This window comes from Pempheris klunzingeri, chromosome 24 (genome assembly GCF_042242105.1).
Source record: "Pempheris klunzingeri isolate RE-2024b chromosome 24, fPemKlu1.hap1, whole genome shotgun sequence".
Classification (NCBI taxonomy): domain Eukaryota; kingdom Metazoa; phylum Chordata; class Actinopteri; order Acropomatiformes; family Pempheridae; genus Pempheris; species Pempheris klunzingeri.
The window spans coordinates 754,451-771,357 of NC_092035.1; the positions used below are offsets into that span (position 1 = coordinate 754,451).

A 16,907-nucleotide genomic window follows, 5' to 3' on the forward strand; every position below is an offset into this window, starting at 1 on the left:
TTCTTTTTCACCGCTAACATCTGATTTACTTTCCTCTTAAACATCGAGATATTTTTCACATTTAAAAAAAAAAAAAAAAAAGCGTGAAGGCAGGAAAGTTCACAGGATCAAAGATCAAATAAAACAACGCCAGGCGAAGCTCTGGCGCCGCGGTGACGAGGACGAAGGTGAGGACGAAGGTGAGGACGATGAGTGTACGTGCTACGAAGACGCCCCCCTGGTCTGACGATATGTCTTGGCGAGGCAGATTTCTGGGGATGCTGATTGGCTGTTGGCCGTAGTGTGTGTGTGATGAGGTATGACGTCCGCAGAGCTTCGTGCTGGCCGTCATTGGCTGTCATAAGTCATGTGACTATTTCCCAGAATGCTCTGATGAGCCAGCGGCGATATGGAGGGTGAGCTTGGCCGACTGTGGCCCACATTTCCCACCATGCTTTGGGGTTTTTCCCGTCGAGGGTCCTTCCAAAGAGACACGCGGACACGGCGTCACTGGTCATCAGGTGAGGTGGGCGGAGCTTAGAGTCACAACAGGTAGTGGTTCCCCAAATAAACGGTCAGGATTCTCCCAAAGCGGTGTCCAGAAAGTCTGATGGCGAGGGCTGCTCGTCATATGAGCGCGGCGCTCCCGGCGCTGCTGCAGCTGTTGTTTCGGTTGGTGTTGCGGCGCGACAGGTTGGGCGTGGCCATGAGCGGGTAGCGCTCGTCGGGGCAGCCGTACTGAGCCAGCACGTCCACGCACTCCTGACTGCTGGCCTGCCGGGCGTACGCCATCGCGCTGTTGCCGTGGGCGTCCCTCGCCATCAGGTCCACGCCGTACTGAGGGGGGGAGACAGAGGGAGGGAGGTCAGCTACACACCAGACTCAGCTGTTCTTTAAGTTATCTATCAAACAGTCGATAATAAACTGTAAAGTAATAAAGTGTGTTTTTATTTTTAACATTTTATTGAATCAGAAATCACACACCAGACTACATTCACTAAAACAGTGATTTTAGCTCACAGGACACAGGAGCTGCTGCTCTGCTGCTGCCTCCATCAGTCAGTCTGTTGGTGTTGTTGTGTGACTTTGATGTGTTAAAGGGTTAATTCAGATCCAACACAACATCTGTGTAACACAAACAGACTAACTGATGGAGCAGCAGCAGCCTAGTAACTCTGTGATCTGAGAGGTAAAATGACTGTTTTTGTGAGTGGAGTCTGGTGGCCTTAAAGAGGGCACGGTAACACTATTATATTTCCTATAAATCTTCTTCTTCATGCTGTCTGAATGCCAGAAACACGCCAACTACACGTGCTCCATGCCTTCAGGTGAACCCACTCTGACCCTCGTCCACCTGTCGGCCCACTGATCTCCATGGAAACAGGTGTGACTACCCCGTCCTTACCCAGATGAGGAGCTGCGTGATGACCACGTTGCCCTTGCGGCAGGCCAGGTGCAGCGCGTTGCGTCCGTCTCCTTCCCCGCAGGTCTCGTTGACCTGCTGTCGGGACCCGTGGGCGAGCAGCAGCACGACGGAGCGGAGGTCCTCCTCGGCCGTGGCCCTCAGCAGCTGCTGGCCCAGAGACAGGTCGGCGCCGGGCAGCGACGCCACGAACAGACGCTGCTCGTACTTTGCCCGGATCCAACGCTCTCGCTCCTCCCTGACGGAGAAAACAGGGACTTTTACAACATGGAGGTCACAGCTGGGACTGACAGGAAGCTCCTAAAAGTGAATCTCTGTGGGGTTTGGACTTCTGGTCGAACAAAACAAGGATGTTTGACGTTTAATAGACTAATCTGTACATATTAACCACAAGCAGCCGTTATATCGCTCTCTGCACACACACCAGACTACATTCACTAAAACAGGGATTTTAGCTCACAGGACACAGGAGCTGCTGCTCTGCTGCTGCCTCCATCAGGTAGTCTGTTTGTGTTAGTGTGTGACTTTACTGTTTTAAAGGGTTAGTTTGGATCCAAACTAACATGTTAAAACAGTAAAGCCACAGCAACTACACCATCAGCTCCTGTGTGCTGTGAGGTAAAATGACTGTTTTTGTGAATGTAGTTTGGTGGATTTGAAGAGAGCGACATAACAGCTGTTATATTGTCTGTAAACCTTCATCTATGTGACGTCTAAATGCCAGTAAGTTGGTTCTGTGTCATAATAAATTGAGTATTTCAGGGTTTTGGACGACTTGTCAGACAAACAGACATCTCATGAGGACTGACGGACACTTTCCACTGATTCCTGATGTTTCTGACTCCCCTTTACTTCCTGTGAATCCAGGAAACCGCTCCAGTCCTCCGCCGGCGTCCCCAAACCGCCCGGCCAGAGTAAAATAAGACACAGAGCACGACAGAGGGACAGACGGGGTGAAAGCCGAGGGGACGTGGACACATTGTTGGCCAATCGAGTGTCATTAACTGCTGATCCGTCTGATCCACACATCTGATCGCTCTAATCTCTGCACAAATCCCTCCGTGTAAACAGCGGCTCATTCAGCCCGCCGGGATTAGGCCGGGCTCAGGGGGGACGGGGGAGGACGGCCCGGGGAGGGGGGGGAGATATTGAGCTGTACCCCCCCCCCACCCACCTCTTAACAATAACAACACCTCCTCCAGGGGGTGAGGCCGCAGGAAATGGAGAAGGAGACACAACAGAGGCTTCTCACAGGTCGCTACTTCCACCATGAAATGACTCCAGTGTGTGTGTGTGTGTGTGTGTGTGTGTGTGATTCAGTGACACACACACACACACACACACACACACACACACACACACACACACACACACACACACACACACACACACAGCAGGAGATAAAATGAAACTTCCTACACTGTGCTGCTTATTGAACCTCAGCCCTGTTTTGGGGCCTTAAAGGGACAGTTCAAATTATATTATTAGAATCTACCTACAGTAGAAGGCGGTCAGCACCCCCCCGTTTAAGTGCACACAACATTTAGAACATTTTACCCCCTTTTCATTGTCATTTAACAGCCCTTTTTGATGGGAACTGCAGCCGTTCCCTCTTTCTCTTCATTTGCTTCAAAGCCACCAGACTCCATTCAAAAAAGTAGTAATTTTACCTCACATGACACGGGGGTTTGCTGTGCTACTGCCGCCTCAGTCCATGAGCTGACACCTTAAATTAGATCTGAACTAACAATTTTAAACATTTAAATCACAGAATAAGACACACAAAGAAGCCGACTGAGGCAGCGGTAGACCAGTAACTCCAGTATTCTGTGAGGTAAAATTACTGGTTTTGTCAGTGGAGTCTGGAGCATCTCCAATGTTTGTTTCATTTTCACCCCAAAAAGTTGATTCAACGCTTAAATTTAGAGACTTTTTTCACACAAAGCTTTTCTTTACAAATAAAAAGAGGTAAAATAAAAGCAGGGTGAGGACGACAGTTGGGGTACTGAGGTGCATGATGGGAAAAGAGGATGAAAAAGTGCAAGAGTTAAAGAAATAGTTTTGGGACGGTGTGGGAACCTGGAAGAATCTCATTAACTCTCTTCCTGGAGACCACTGTGTGTGTGTGTGTGTGTGTGTGTGTGTGTGTGTGTGTGTGTGTTGTCGGGGGTGTGGCGGTGGCGGCGGCAGCAGCTAGCATCACGGAATGTCCCGGGGGCTTTCCCTTCCTGCCGCGGCCCAGGGAGAGAGTGTGGAGGCTGGGCACGAGACTACGGCCGACAGCCCCCGGACAAAGCCTGGAGGTGTCACTGAGTGTGTGTCTGTTTGTGTGTGTGTGTGTGTGTGTGCACTCAGCGGGGCTCTGGCCTTCTGTCCTCCAGAGGACGGGGAGGAAATGTGAGGCCACTGGACCCAGGAAACGCATGCCTTCCCCCGCCGCTGGAGTTGCTAAGGGCCTGGATCTAACAGTGTGTGTGTGTGTGTGTGTGTGTGTGTGTGTGTGTGTGTGTGAATATATCAACTTGTAACCTGGTTCTTCTTTGGACCAGAATTGTCAGACAGCATTAAAGATCCTTTTGGTTTAACCACAAACAGCCGTTATATCGCTCTCTGCAAACACACCAGACTCCATTCACTAAAACACTAATTTAACAAGGGAGCTGCTTGTCTACCACTGCCTCTATCAGTTAATTTATGGTGTTACTTTGGTGTTTTAAAGGGTTAGATCAGATCCAACACAATATTTGTATAACACACAACAACACAAACTATTTGATCGTACCGGCAGTGGCACCAGCAGCTCCTGTGTCCTGTTCTCTAAAATCCCTGTTTTAGTGAATGTAGTCTGGTGTGTGTGCAGAGAGCGATATAACGGCTGTTTGTGGTTAAACCAAAAGGATCTTCCAGGTCTCTCTCTGTAGGGATCAGGCTCAGATTGTTATTCTAAGTGTGTGACAGCATTATGGAAAGGGTCCCTACAGAGAGAGACCTGGAAGATCCTTTATTTAAACCAAAACAGCTGTTATATTGCTTTCTTAAAAGTCACCAGACTCCATTGAAGAAAACAGTAATTTTACCTCACAGAGGACAGGAGTTACTTATGCTACTGCTGCTGCCATCAGATAATTTGTTTGAGTTCTTTTGTAACTTTGGTTTTAAAAAGTGAATTCAAATCTAAACTAATGTGTTTAAAACACCAAAGTCACAGAAACTACCCCAGCAGCTCCCTGCTGTTCTGTGAGGTAAAACGGCTGTTTTGTCAATGGAGTCTGGTGGCTTTGCAGGGAAGTGTCACAGGTCAGTCTTTGTCAATAAAGCTTTGAATCACAGGTGTCCACATACTGTTGTCCACATAGACACGACAGACGTCCTTGGTTGCATGTTCGTGTGTGTGTGTGTTGCAGTAAACATCATCACGAGCTAACGAGTCTTGAAAACACACAACGCACACAGCTCTGGACAGTAGAGAGGCTAATTGCACTAATTAACCACACAGTGTGTGTGTGTGTGTGTGTGTGTGTGTGACAGTATGTGTTAACATGTGTCTACTGAGCACACACACTCATATTTAGTGTGTTAATCTGTGTGTGTGTGTGTCCCTTTTCACATCCCATTAGACGAGGAGCTGCGCTCCAGCACCAAAGCATGCTGGGTAGATAATTAAACACGAGTCCCGGTGAGATGGTTTGTGACAGGGAAATACACACCCCACCCACACACACACACACACACACACACACACACACACACACACACAAATATGTCAACAGGAGCCCAGAGGGGTGAGGGTGTGTGTGTGTGTGTGTCAGTTAAATTAAATGATAGAAATTACACCAGCCAGAGGAAACAAACACACTTCACTTTCATTATACACTGATCCTGGTTCTGATTCTGCTGATCCTGGTTCTGTTTCTGCTGATCCTGATTCTACTGATCCTGATTCTGTTTCTACTGATCCTGATCCTGATTCTGTTTCAATTGATCCTGGTTCTGTTTCTGCTGATCTTGATCCTACTGATCCTGATTCTGCTGATCCTGATTCTGTTTCCATTGATCCCGGTTCTGTTTCTGCTGATTCTGGTTCTGTTTCTGCTGATCCTGATCCTACTGATCCTGATTCTGCTGATCCTGATTCTGTTTCCATTGATCCTGGTTCTGTTTCTGCTGATTCTGGTTCTGTTTCTGCTGATCTTGATCCTACTGATCCTGATTCTGCTGATCCTGATTCTGTTTCTACTGATTCAACACAGGTGGATTCATCCGCCACAGAAAATAGTCCCGATCAGATGCACCACTTCCTGTTTAAAAACTTCAGCGAGCCCGTTGATTGACAGCTCTGTTGGTGGTGTTGTGGTGTCCGGTTGTGGTCGCCGTTGGAAACAGCGGCGTGGAATTTGTGATTTTATTTGGGGGGGGGGGGGGTCTGATTTCCTGCCTGTTGTTTGAGGTGTGTGTGTGTGTGTGTGTGTGTGTGTGTGTGTGTTCCCCCCGAACGACTGCTTTGTCCGTGTGTGTTTACACACACACACAGTTTCCTGTTCGTCCAAAGCCTGAAGCTGACTGTGTGTGTGTGTGTGTGTGTGTGTGTGTGTGTGTGTGTGTGTGTGTGTGTGTGTGTGTGTGTGTGTGTTAAGGGGGTCGTGGACGGACGACCCCCAAACAAAGAGCTGAAAGCCGGCACACACACCCCGCTAATCACCCCGGGATAATTACCATAATTACCAAAACCAGGAAGTGGAGACACCGACCTGATGTCACGGCGCCGCGTGAAAACGGCGTCTTACTTTTTTACGTGTTCACGATTTTAGCTTTTCACGTCACGTCATTTTTACGCTGTTTTCATTCCGTGAAAACACAAATATACAACTTCCTGATATTCTTTCAAAATAAAGCTTGCTAATAAAGTCACACTTTCAAAATAAAGCTCTCTGAGAAACAAATTCTAAACACTTTCAAAATAAAGCTTACTGAAAAACAACGTCTGAACACTTGAGGACGTGATTCTGCTAATTACTGACAAGGAAGTCCTTTCAAAATAAAACCCAAGAACAGCGATGTTTGCAAAATAGATTAAAATAAACTAAAATAAAGAAATAAAAGTTTAAAACAGAAAAAAAAACATGGATTCTCCAGTTGAGTTCAGCCTGAAGCGCTGAGCTGAGATCTATGAGCCAACACACTGCTGTTAAAGCCCATCATTAATTACAGTCTGGAGGACGGTGTGTGTGTGAGAGTGTGTGTGAGAGTGTGTGTGAGAGGTAATGAGCGGTAGGAAACGGGGTTAAGAGTGACATGGTGTCAGTGGCTTCTCCTCTGGCCTAATTAGCCCTCTAATTAATAGATTAATAGACAGATAGAGCGTGGATAAGAGCATCAGCTAACTGACCGAGCTAATGTACGCTAAGATGAATCGCCGTCACGCCGTCACACGGTCGCGTCTCAAACAAACGCAGCTGCGATTCTGCTTTAAAAATCACCGGTAAAAGCTAAAAGCTTTGTTTTTTACTCGATCTCACGGCGAAGAGGGGATGAGAAGACAAAAGGAAAGAGGAGGAGAAGAGGCTGAAATCAATTAGCCTTTCCTAGCGGGTCGTTAGCTGCCCTTGGATAGGCACAGATAATTAAAGGGAGGGTGGTGGGGTGAGGACGGTCTGGGTGAGGAGGCGGAGGGGGGGGGTGAAATCAGCCATGAGGCTCCTGGACCGGACAGAGATGGAGGGGTTAAATCGGATAGATTAAATATAAAAAAAGGAGGATGCAAATGAGGAAAGGTGGAGGAGAAAGTGATGGAAACTAAACGCTCCGGCGACGCCACCGACACAGGAAGAGCAGCAAGAGGAGCATCTGAGATCTTTACAGCAACTTTATGATCAATCAGGGAGCCACAGATCTGAGGTCACATTCATACTGAGCTGATAATTAACTGTCGGACCAGGAGAGTCCCAGAGGTCCACAGTCCCTCAGGACGGGATGATGTCACAGCACGCTGCTCAGGACGCCCACACACCTTCATTCACAACATCACCCACAAGAGTAAGGAGCCTGAGAGAGATCAATGGTTTAACCCTCTGATCGTCACACTATAGACCTCCACTACACACTGACTAACACACACACACACTATAGACCTCCACTACACACTGACTAACACACACACACACTATAGACCTCCACTACACACTGACTAACACACACTATAGACCTCCACTACACACTGACTAACACACACACACACACTATAGACCTCCACTACACACTGACTAACACACACACACACACACACACACACACACTATAGACCTCCACTACACACACACACACACACACTATAGACCTCCACTACACACACACACACACACACACACACACACACTATAGACCTCCACTACACACACACACACACACACACTATAGACCTCCACTACACACACACACACACACACACTATAGACCTCCACTACACACACACACACACACACACTATAGACCTCCACTATACACACACACACACACACTATAGACCTCCACTACACACACACACACACACACACTATAGACCTCCACTACACACACACACACACACACACACACACACACACACACACTATAGACCTCCACTACACACTGACTAACACACACACACACACACACACTATAGACCTCCACTAACTTCTGGACCTGGAGCTCAGAGGTCAACGGACCCCTTTGAAAATGTCTCAAGTCATTTGTCTGTTGTCTGATCCATTTAACAGGAGCATGCTAACATGCTAACATGCTAACAACACCTCCCATGGCGAGGCGTGGGGGGGTCAGAACAGCCTCCTGTCACTGATCTGAAGGAGGAAACAGCAGCTGACAGCTCGGGGAGGCAGCCATTGACATTTCCTACCAGATTATCAGGATGCAGATGAGTGGACCTGCCTCAGTGGGGGGGGGGGGGGGGGGGCAGGGTGGTGGTGGGGGGGCAGGGTGGTGGTGGGGGGGTAACACGGTGACAGGGTGAAGAGGTGAAGGCGACAGACGGCCACGTTAATGAGCGACCGGACTGTTGGGTCATCAGCGAACAAGAAAAGTCTGGTTCCAGCTGTGGACTGACAGCGATTAGGGGAGACCGGGTTCTGTTGGTACGCTGTTTACTCTCCTGTGAGTCATCATCATCATCATCATCATCATCATCATCATCATCAGCTGATCAGACGTATAAAGTTATGAACCATCAAACGCTCTAAACAGGGCGAACTGTCCCTTTAATCATCAGCAGGACTGTGATTCTAAAACCACTGGATTCTGTTCTAGTTAACCAGCTGAAGGTTTTTCTGTTTTCAGCAGCAGGTTGTTATCAGACTAGACAGAAATAAAACAGATAGATGTGTCTGACTGGTCTCTACAGACTGGAGCACAACAATAATAAATAATAAAATATAATAAAATATAAATATAATAAAATATAATAAATATAATAATAAATAATAACAGACAATAATAGACAATAGTAATAATAAACAATAATAAAATATAATAATAAATGATAATAAATAGAATAAATAATAATAATCGACTATAAACTGTGAATATTGTCTGTTTTCTGCATCTTATTCTATATTAGATGGGAATAAGCTCAATATTTTAGACTTTCTATAATCTAATCTGATCTTCTATGTTTAACCCTTTAAACATGGAGGTTATTCTAGAAGGAACCCCCCCATCAGACTGAAGTGTTCAGGGCTCGGAGCTGCAGACAGCGGTCCTCCTGCTTCTGTCCGTCTGAAGCCGAACAAACATCTCAGAGCTGTGAAGGCTCAGACGCAGTGGACGGACTGTTTCCTGACTGTTTCCTGACTGTTTCCTGACTGTTTCCTGACTGTTTCCTGACTGTTAAATGTTCACCAGCCGCTCGCCGCTCGCCGTGGACCCATTCAATCCAAACACATTACCGCAGAGCGCCAGGACAGCTCTGTCGGCCACGGCCTCCTCCCCCGTCCTCCATTTTCTTTATTCTATGAGCAATTTGCCGACTGAGCCAATTAGCCGAAGGGCGGGGGCGAGCAGGGCGAGCAGGGCGTTCGGATTCATGTGTGCTCCGGGAGCCGGCCCCCGCTGGAGGAGCTCGGGAGCAGAGCGAGGCCCGGCGAGCGGGAGAGGCCGCACAGAGTCACGCATGTGGGCAGTGTTATTTATTTCTTCATTATTAAAATAAGAGAGGGGGGGGGGGGGGTTAATCTGATGACTCAGGCATAAAGAATGTGCATTTAGTTTGTGCTTTTAGCTCGCATTAGCATAACCTCGCCGCCATGACAAACGATGAATGGCCCAATGATTGGCTCGTGTCAGCCGGCTTAATGTCAATAGTAAATTGGAGGGCTTGTTAGGAGAGTTGGGGGACGCGGTTACGGGCAGCGGCGAGGCAGTCATGTACAAAATAATGTCTATTAGGACTAATTTAATCAAGGCCTCCCTTTTACAGATGAATTAGAATGTAGGGGCCAATTATTTTTCAACGTTTGCACTGGCCCTGCCTGTCAGGAGGCTCTCCTCCTCCTCCTCCTCCTCCTCCTCCTCTCAGTGTGTGTGTGTGTGTGTGTGTGTGTGTGCTGTTTAAAATGCAGGCCGTGGGGCCGGCTCATATCAGCGGGGGCTGCAGATAATGGCGGAGAGATGATGGCAGGCGGGATCAGCTAGTTAAACGACGCAGATGAAACGGAGCTCGGCTCAATCTGCACACACTGGATCACAGGCAACACACACACACACACACACACACACACACACACACACACACACACACACGGATACATACACACACACACGGATACATACACACATGCACATAATCCCACAAAAACACACGTACAGGCAGACAGACAAGACACAAGCACTGTAAACCAGACCTCATTAAAAAATTCAGCAATTTAAGCATTTATTTTAAATCCTCTTCCTGATGTTGTGGGCTGAAGCAGGCCAGTAAAACATGACCACAAACCTCAACCCTGGTGTCTCACAGCTCAGATCTCTGCAGGTGACGCTCCTGTGCCTGTTTCAAAAGTACTTCAAGTAGTAAAAGTACTTTGAGGGTTCAAGTACTAGGCTGTGTACAAATCCTACAAAAGCAGATGGAAGTTCTGTACTGTGCTCAGTCACACTCTGTCTCTCTTAGCTGTATATATTTATCAGTGACACTACCTGGTAAAATAAAGGCTTAAATAAATACACAGGAGATATTTTTAGGTATATTAACTCCTCTCTAAACTGACTTTAAATGACTTTTTGGAGCATTTTTTGTCAAATTTTGCCTTTAAAAGTCCGTATCAGATAATAAACAATCATATCTTGATATTTAATTCAAAAATCTTCAACTAAAATTACATTTTAAGGATAATACAGCGTCAGTCGAGTTTCCAGTCATTCTTAAGGGAAGACAAGGTGTCAGAAAATGAAGGTTTGTGGTGAAAGTTTTACTGATTTTAGAGCAAAAAAGGCTTTTAATAATATTTAGTTTTTAGTAGCTAACCCCATTAGCCTAATTAGCTTAACATGAGGCATAATAATGAAATATGCTAATTTAAATGCTTCAGCTTAAGATGATGAAAATGGAGAAGCAGGTTTGTTTACAGTGGAATTGTGGGTAAAAACAGGTATAAAAGGGAGGCGAGGCCGCTAAAAGGCCTCCACGAGCTCCGCTGGGGCGTCATGGCGGCTGACAAACGCCACTTTAAATCGCTATCTGTTCACGGCGCTCCCTCGGTGCCGGGCGGCGGGCGGCCCGGGTCACGGCGGCCTGATCTGCGTTATGATCACAGTCAGGAGGGGAGGGCGGGTCCTCGCGGCTGACTGATACGAGTTTGGGTTTTTATGGGTTGCGAGGACGGGCCGCCCCCGCCACTGCCTCCGACCCTGGGGGGCAATTATCTTGTAATGTGGGGGCCCCCTTTGCCCGCCCCCCACCCCGGTCGCCCCATCTGGTCCCCTGAGCCCAATCCCGCTGCCGTGTCGGGGCCGCCGCCACACCTGCACCCCCGGCCCAGATTAAAAGCCCCCGGTCTAATTTTAAATCTGTTAGCGCTGGCCTTTTCTGAGGGGGGAACAAGACTAATCTGTTCCCATAAAGGGCCGCGTCCCCCCCGACAGACCTGCTGCTGAATTATTACTGGCCGAGCATTCGTCATGTGGGGCCCGCTGTTAAGTGTGTGGCGGCGGCGGCGATACGTAGCCCGGCGCTCATCCTTTAGCCGCCGAGTCCTGCTCATTTCTCTGCTGTCTCATTAAGGTGCGGCGCCCCGTCGGCGGCGTCCCTCCACCTCGTCCTATTGTTCACCTACGTGAAGATCAGAGCTAAAATCAGCGCCATCACACCTGATTTAGAGTTTTAAAGCTGCTGCAGACGCTTCAGTTCAGCTGCTCTGACAGGAAACAGACCTCTTTCAGGTTTTAGTAAATCTACCTGGTGACAGGAGGCTTCGTCCAATCACAGCTCCCCTCAGAGAGAGGGAGCGCTCCTATTGGCTGCTCTACAAACCTTCAGGCTTCGTTAGCTTCTGTCATGGAGGGAACGTTATTATCAGACTGAGAACATCCACATGGTGGTGGTTCCCCAGGAGAGCAGGAGAGGAGCGGCCATGTTGGATGGTGCTAATAGATTAGCTTCCTGCTAACCGCAACGTTAGCCAAATGCTACAAACAGCCGTTATATGGCTCTCTTCAAACACACCAGACTCCATTGACTAAACCAGTCATTTAACTTCACAGAACGCAGGAGTTGTTCAGTCCAGCTGCTGTGACTTTGGTGTTTTAGCACGTTAGTTCAGGTCTGAACTGAGCTGCTAAAACACCAAAGTCACACATTAACACAAACACACCAACTCATCAAGGCGGCAGCAGACTGGTGTCTGGTGGCTTTGGAGAGAGCCATATAACGGCTGCTTTTAAACCAAACAAACAAAAACGAAATATTCCTTTAAATGACATTCAGTCCACTTTTAGCGGATCCAGCAGAGAAGAAACGGATGAACAAAGGCTGTGGCCGAGGCCGAGACGCTGACCCTCCACGACAGACCGCCAAAGGTCAGTCGCCGGCAGGAGGGACGGGTGGGAGGACGAGGACACAGGAGGCCCTGGGGACGGAGGCACGTGGCCGCCAGTCGCCTCCCCGGCCCGGTGGCCAGGAGGCCGGATTAGCAGCGCTGTCACTCGCTGTCCGCTCAGGCCCGCTAACGCGCTGTGTCAAACCGGCCCGAGCAGGCCTTTGGGTGCTGGTGTTGATGCGCCGCTCGACAGATAATTAAAACAATGAGCCGCGGCGCCAAGAACCAAGCACCCAGGGTGTCGCAGGCCGAGCCAGCGAGCCCCCGTGGGCGCGCCGCGCCGGGCAGCGCGCCCAAACTTAGCAGCCCCTTCAGCGGTGGCATCAGCTGGGCCGCGGCACCGGGCGAGCGCGCCAGCTGAGGTGATGACGGCTGACCGCGGGCGGCCAGAGGTTAATGGGAACGTTTAGAGGATGGCGGCGTCTTTTTGTGGTTCAGGGAGAGAAAACAAAAAAAACACCTCCAACAGGACCCCCCCGGCGCCGCAGAGCTGGCACGGCTGGTGTTCGTCCACGCCGTCACTGCGAGGGACGCAGACCAACAAGTACCCCCCCCACGCCTCCATGATGAAGCACCGTGGTGCTGAGCGGGCGTGGCGAGACGATTAGCGGCGACAGCGCCCTCGTCCTCGCTCAGACTCTGACGGTAACGAGACCTGGACCGGCCGTCGCTGTGGGGAGGGCGGCGATGAAGACGAGAGGGGAAGGGGAAGATAAAGAGATGATGACAACAGTCGGGGGTGGCGGGGCTCGGCCCTGTCACATCTCTCATTGGACGGGGCGGCGCCGTGCGATCTCTCTGAACATAATTCCTCCCCGCGGTCCGACGGGGGAGGAAGACACGGAGGTGTTTCACACCGACGGCCGGACTAACGCACCTCCTCTTCCTCGCCGTCCCTTCATCACATCCATCCTCCACATTTCCGTCTTTTCCCGCTTCCTTCACGCCCCCCTCTTCTGTTTTCCTTCCCTCCTCCTCATCCCTCTCTCTTCCTCTTCCTCTCCCAGTTTCCCTCCCTCTCTCCACCCCCCTCCCAAACCTCCAAACAGGACCTAATTGGGAGGCGGAGTGGGGGGCCAGACCTTGACAGACAGGAGGTCAGCGTAATTGCTGCTGGCCATATTTAACATTAAGATAATCAGGCCATTAATTACCCTTTGGATCATTAAATCAGCCACTTGCAAAATGAAATTTCGGCCTCTATTACTCACTTGAGAGACCACGAGGGGAAGGCATTTTTCCATCCATCAGCCCCCCCCCCCCGGCCTCCCACTCCCATCCCTCCTGCCGCCTGGACAAAGCCCCCCCCCCGGCCTTTCCCCATACCTCAACCTCAACATATTCTTCTTCTTCTCTTCCCTCTTTTCTGCAGGTTTCTGTCGCTGCTCTCTTCAGTAAGGAGGATGTCGTGTCACCGTAGCAGATTACAGTTTGGAGTAATGATGCACAGAAGAGCTCGATTGTGGATGTTTAAACTGCTAAATTATTAAAGGAAAGAACATTTTCTGCAAGTAAATACACAAATCTGTTCATATCCTGGCTGGAAGATACTAAAAGTGTTGGAATTGGTCCGAAAGTAGGTGTGTGACAGCATCACACCTGGAAGATCCTTTTGGTTTAACCACAAACAGCACACACACCAGACTACATTCACTAAAACAGGGATTTTAGAGAACAGGACACAGGAGCTGCTGCTCTGCTTACTTTGACTTTGGTGTGTTAACACATTAGTTTAGATTCAAAATAAGTCTTTAAAACACCAAAGTCACACAATAACACAAACAAACTAACTGATGGAGGCAGCAGCAGAGCAGCAGCTCCTGTGTTCTGTGAGCTAAAATCCCTGTTTTAGTGAATGCAGTCTGGTGTGTGAGCAGAGAGCGATATAACGGCTGTTTGTGGTTCATCTTACAGGTCTGTCTCAGCCCTGCAGAGTCCAGTTCCACTTGTATACCATAAATAAGCTTTGTTAAGTCAGGTTTAAGTCTGGTAGGGTGAGATTAGGACAGCACACTTCAGTCTAGCTAATTCGACTGACGCTAACGTTAGAGCCTGAGTCACAGTTTATCATCTCAAAGGGCTTCACAGGCAAAGAAAACAGGATGGTGGTTCAGGTACACGACGACGTCTTTAGGATCACAAAATCTGGCATTTTTTCCTGCAGCTTTAAGACCAAAAATCCTGATTATTTGATTTGAGGCTTTTTACCGTCTTGCAGAATCCCTGCAGTTGAAAATATAAATGTTTTTCAGCTTTTTTGTGTTTTTGTGTGAAGCTACGCTCAAGTTTTTAACGCACAAAAAGGAAAAATGTGCATGAAAAACAGCTGGACGGAAGCACAGCGACAGACGGCCGGAGAGGGAGGGAGGAAAAGGGAAGGAGAGCAACACAAAGAGGAGACGACAGGCAGAGAGAGAGACAGAGAGGAGGGATTTATGGAGGGGAAACGACAAACAGCGAGCCACTTAAGGAATGGACTGATAAATGCTATCGACAGGACGGGGAGGGGGGGAGAGCGGGGGAGGGACGGGGGAGAGATGGAGCTGCAGTGGAGCGTTGCAGGTTAATTGAGATAATATTGACCTCCTTCTCTAATCTCTTCAGGGGGAAACATGCTTCAGATTCATAAATAAATAGGAACATGAGCAACAATAAAAGCATTAGTGCTCTGACGGAGGAGGGCTAATGGCACGTCGATACTCAAAGATCGCTCTGTGTGTGTGTGTGTATGTGTGTGTGTGTGTTCAGTGTCAGTGTGTGTGGACGGATGGTTTTTACATTTGCATGCATTTTTTTGCACAGTGACTGCAGCCTCTATGTGTTTCTGCTACATGTGCACACGCTCGTGTTTGTGCCATCAGTCAGGAATACAGAGTCGGCTCATTATCGTCATCTAAAAGTGCCTCTTTTCTCCACTGCCAGGCTCAGAGTGTTATTCTAAGTGTGTGACAGCATCATGGAAAGGATCCCTACAGAGAGAGACCTGGAAGATCCTTTTGGTTTAACCACAAACAGCACACACACCAGACTACATTCACTAAAACAGGGATTTTAGCTCACAGAGCACAGGAGCTGCTGGTCTGCTGCTGCCTCCATCAGTCAGTGTGTTTGTCTTGTTGTGTGACTTTGGTGTTTTCAAAATGTTTGTTCAGATCTCAACTAATGTGTTAAAAACACCAAAGTGACAACAACTAGTCTCAACAACTCTTGTGTCCTGCAAAGCAAAATCACTGTTTTTGTGAATGGAGTCTGGTGGGTTTGCAGAGAGCGATATAATGTCTGATCAAAGCCACCAGACTCCCTTCACAAAAACAGTAAATTTACCTCTGTACTTTGAGTGAGTACTTTTAATCTGGATACTTTCCATTTCTCATATTTCAGTACTTTTTAAATGCAGTGTTTGTCAGTGTGGTGTCAGTACATGTACTGCAATATTTACTGTCTTGTAGGGTTAAAATGTGTGTATGTGAGCATATCTGTACACGGTGTGTGTGTGTGTGTGTGTGTGTGTGTGTGTGTGGTGGGGGGGTCATGTGGGGAGTAATTATAAGGTGCTTCTGTTGACTAATGAGCGTTGGGGGGGTGAGTGCAGGGGGGAGGACGGGGAAGTCGATCTTTATGCGGATGGCAGTCAGCTCTAATTTGTTATGATGGCTGCTGGCTTCCCAAAGCAGCAACGGCCGATAATTACACACACACACACACACACACACACACACACACACACACACACACACACACACACACACACACACACACACAGGTACACACTGATCAACACTAGCGTCACGCTAAAGTTCACCGATTTGTTGTTATCCCCTGTAGTCCACAACACACACACACACACACCCTCAGTGTGTGACTCCGCCCCCTCTCTGCAGCGCTGAGTACTGCACCTCAGGACTAATAACTGAGGTACTTGTAGTATTTCCTGCTCTGTACTTGTACTTCACTCCACCGCAGAGGGAAACTGTCAAAGTACAGCTGATCTATTTCACAGAAAACTGATCAGAAACTCCTGCGATCATCATTAAAGGTGATTTTTCTGTAAAAACATGCATCATGTCACACTCAAAACAGACGACAAACCTCCAGGAAGTAGAAGATAATGTTGGTGTGACCTGTAGCTAAGTTAGCCAGCTAGCTAGCAGGCGGTGTGTATCACTCGTGACGAGAGGATTTAGCTGGCTACCACAAACCACACATCAAAGCACCGCTAGCATCATTAGCTAGCGATAGCAGCGTCATGTGACATCAAAGTGCTTTAAATAAAAGAACGGCTACATTTCTCTGGTCTGTAATTTTAAGATGTGTGTGACACTTTGAAATGTCATTTAAGTAGCGTTTGTTTTATATATCTTTGCTAATGTACTCAAAGCTAATGCTAACCTTATTAGCCTTAGCTAACGTGGTTGTTGTTAGCCTAC

At 48.3% G+C, this 16,907-nt stretch overlaps 1 protein-coding gene across 1 annotated transcript in view; it reads right to left on the reverse strand.

Moving 5' to 3' along the window:
• Window positions 1–484: 484 nt before the first annotated feature.
• The window catches only part of agap1 (ArfGAP with GTPase domain, ankyrin repeat and PH domain 1), a 106,541-nt gene continuing 90,118 nt past the window's right edge, over window positions 485–16,907 (reverse strand). Inside the window, exons 18-19 of the mRNA XM_070855667.1 lie at window positions 1,385–1,640; window positions 485–816 (exon numbers count right to left, since the gene is read on the reverse strand). Of these exons, the coding sequence (XP_070711768.1) occupies window positions 607–816; window positions 1,385–1,640 (466 nt within the window). The 3' untranslated portion in view covers window positions 485–606. The remainder of the gene's footprint in view (window positions 817–1,384; window positions 1,641–16,907) is intronic.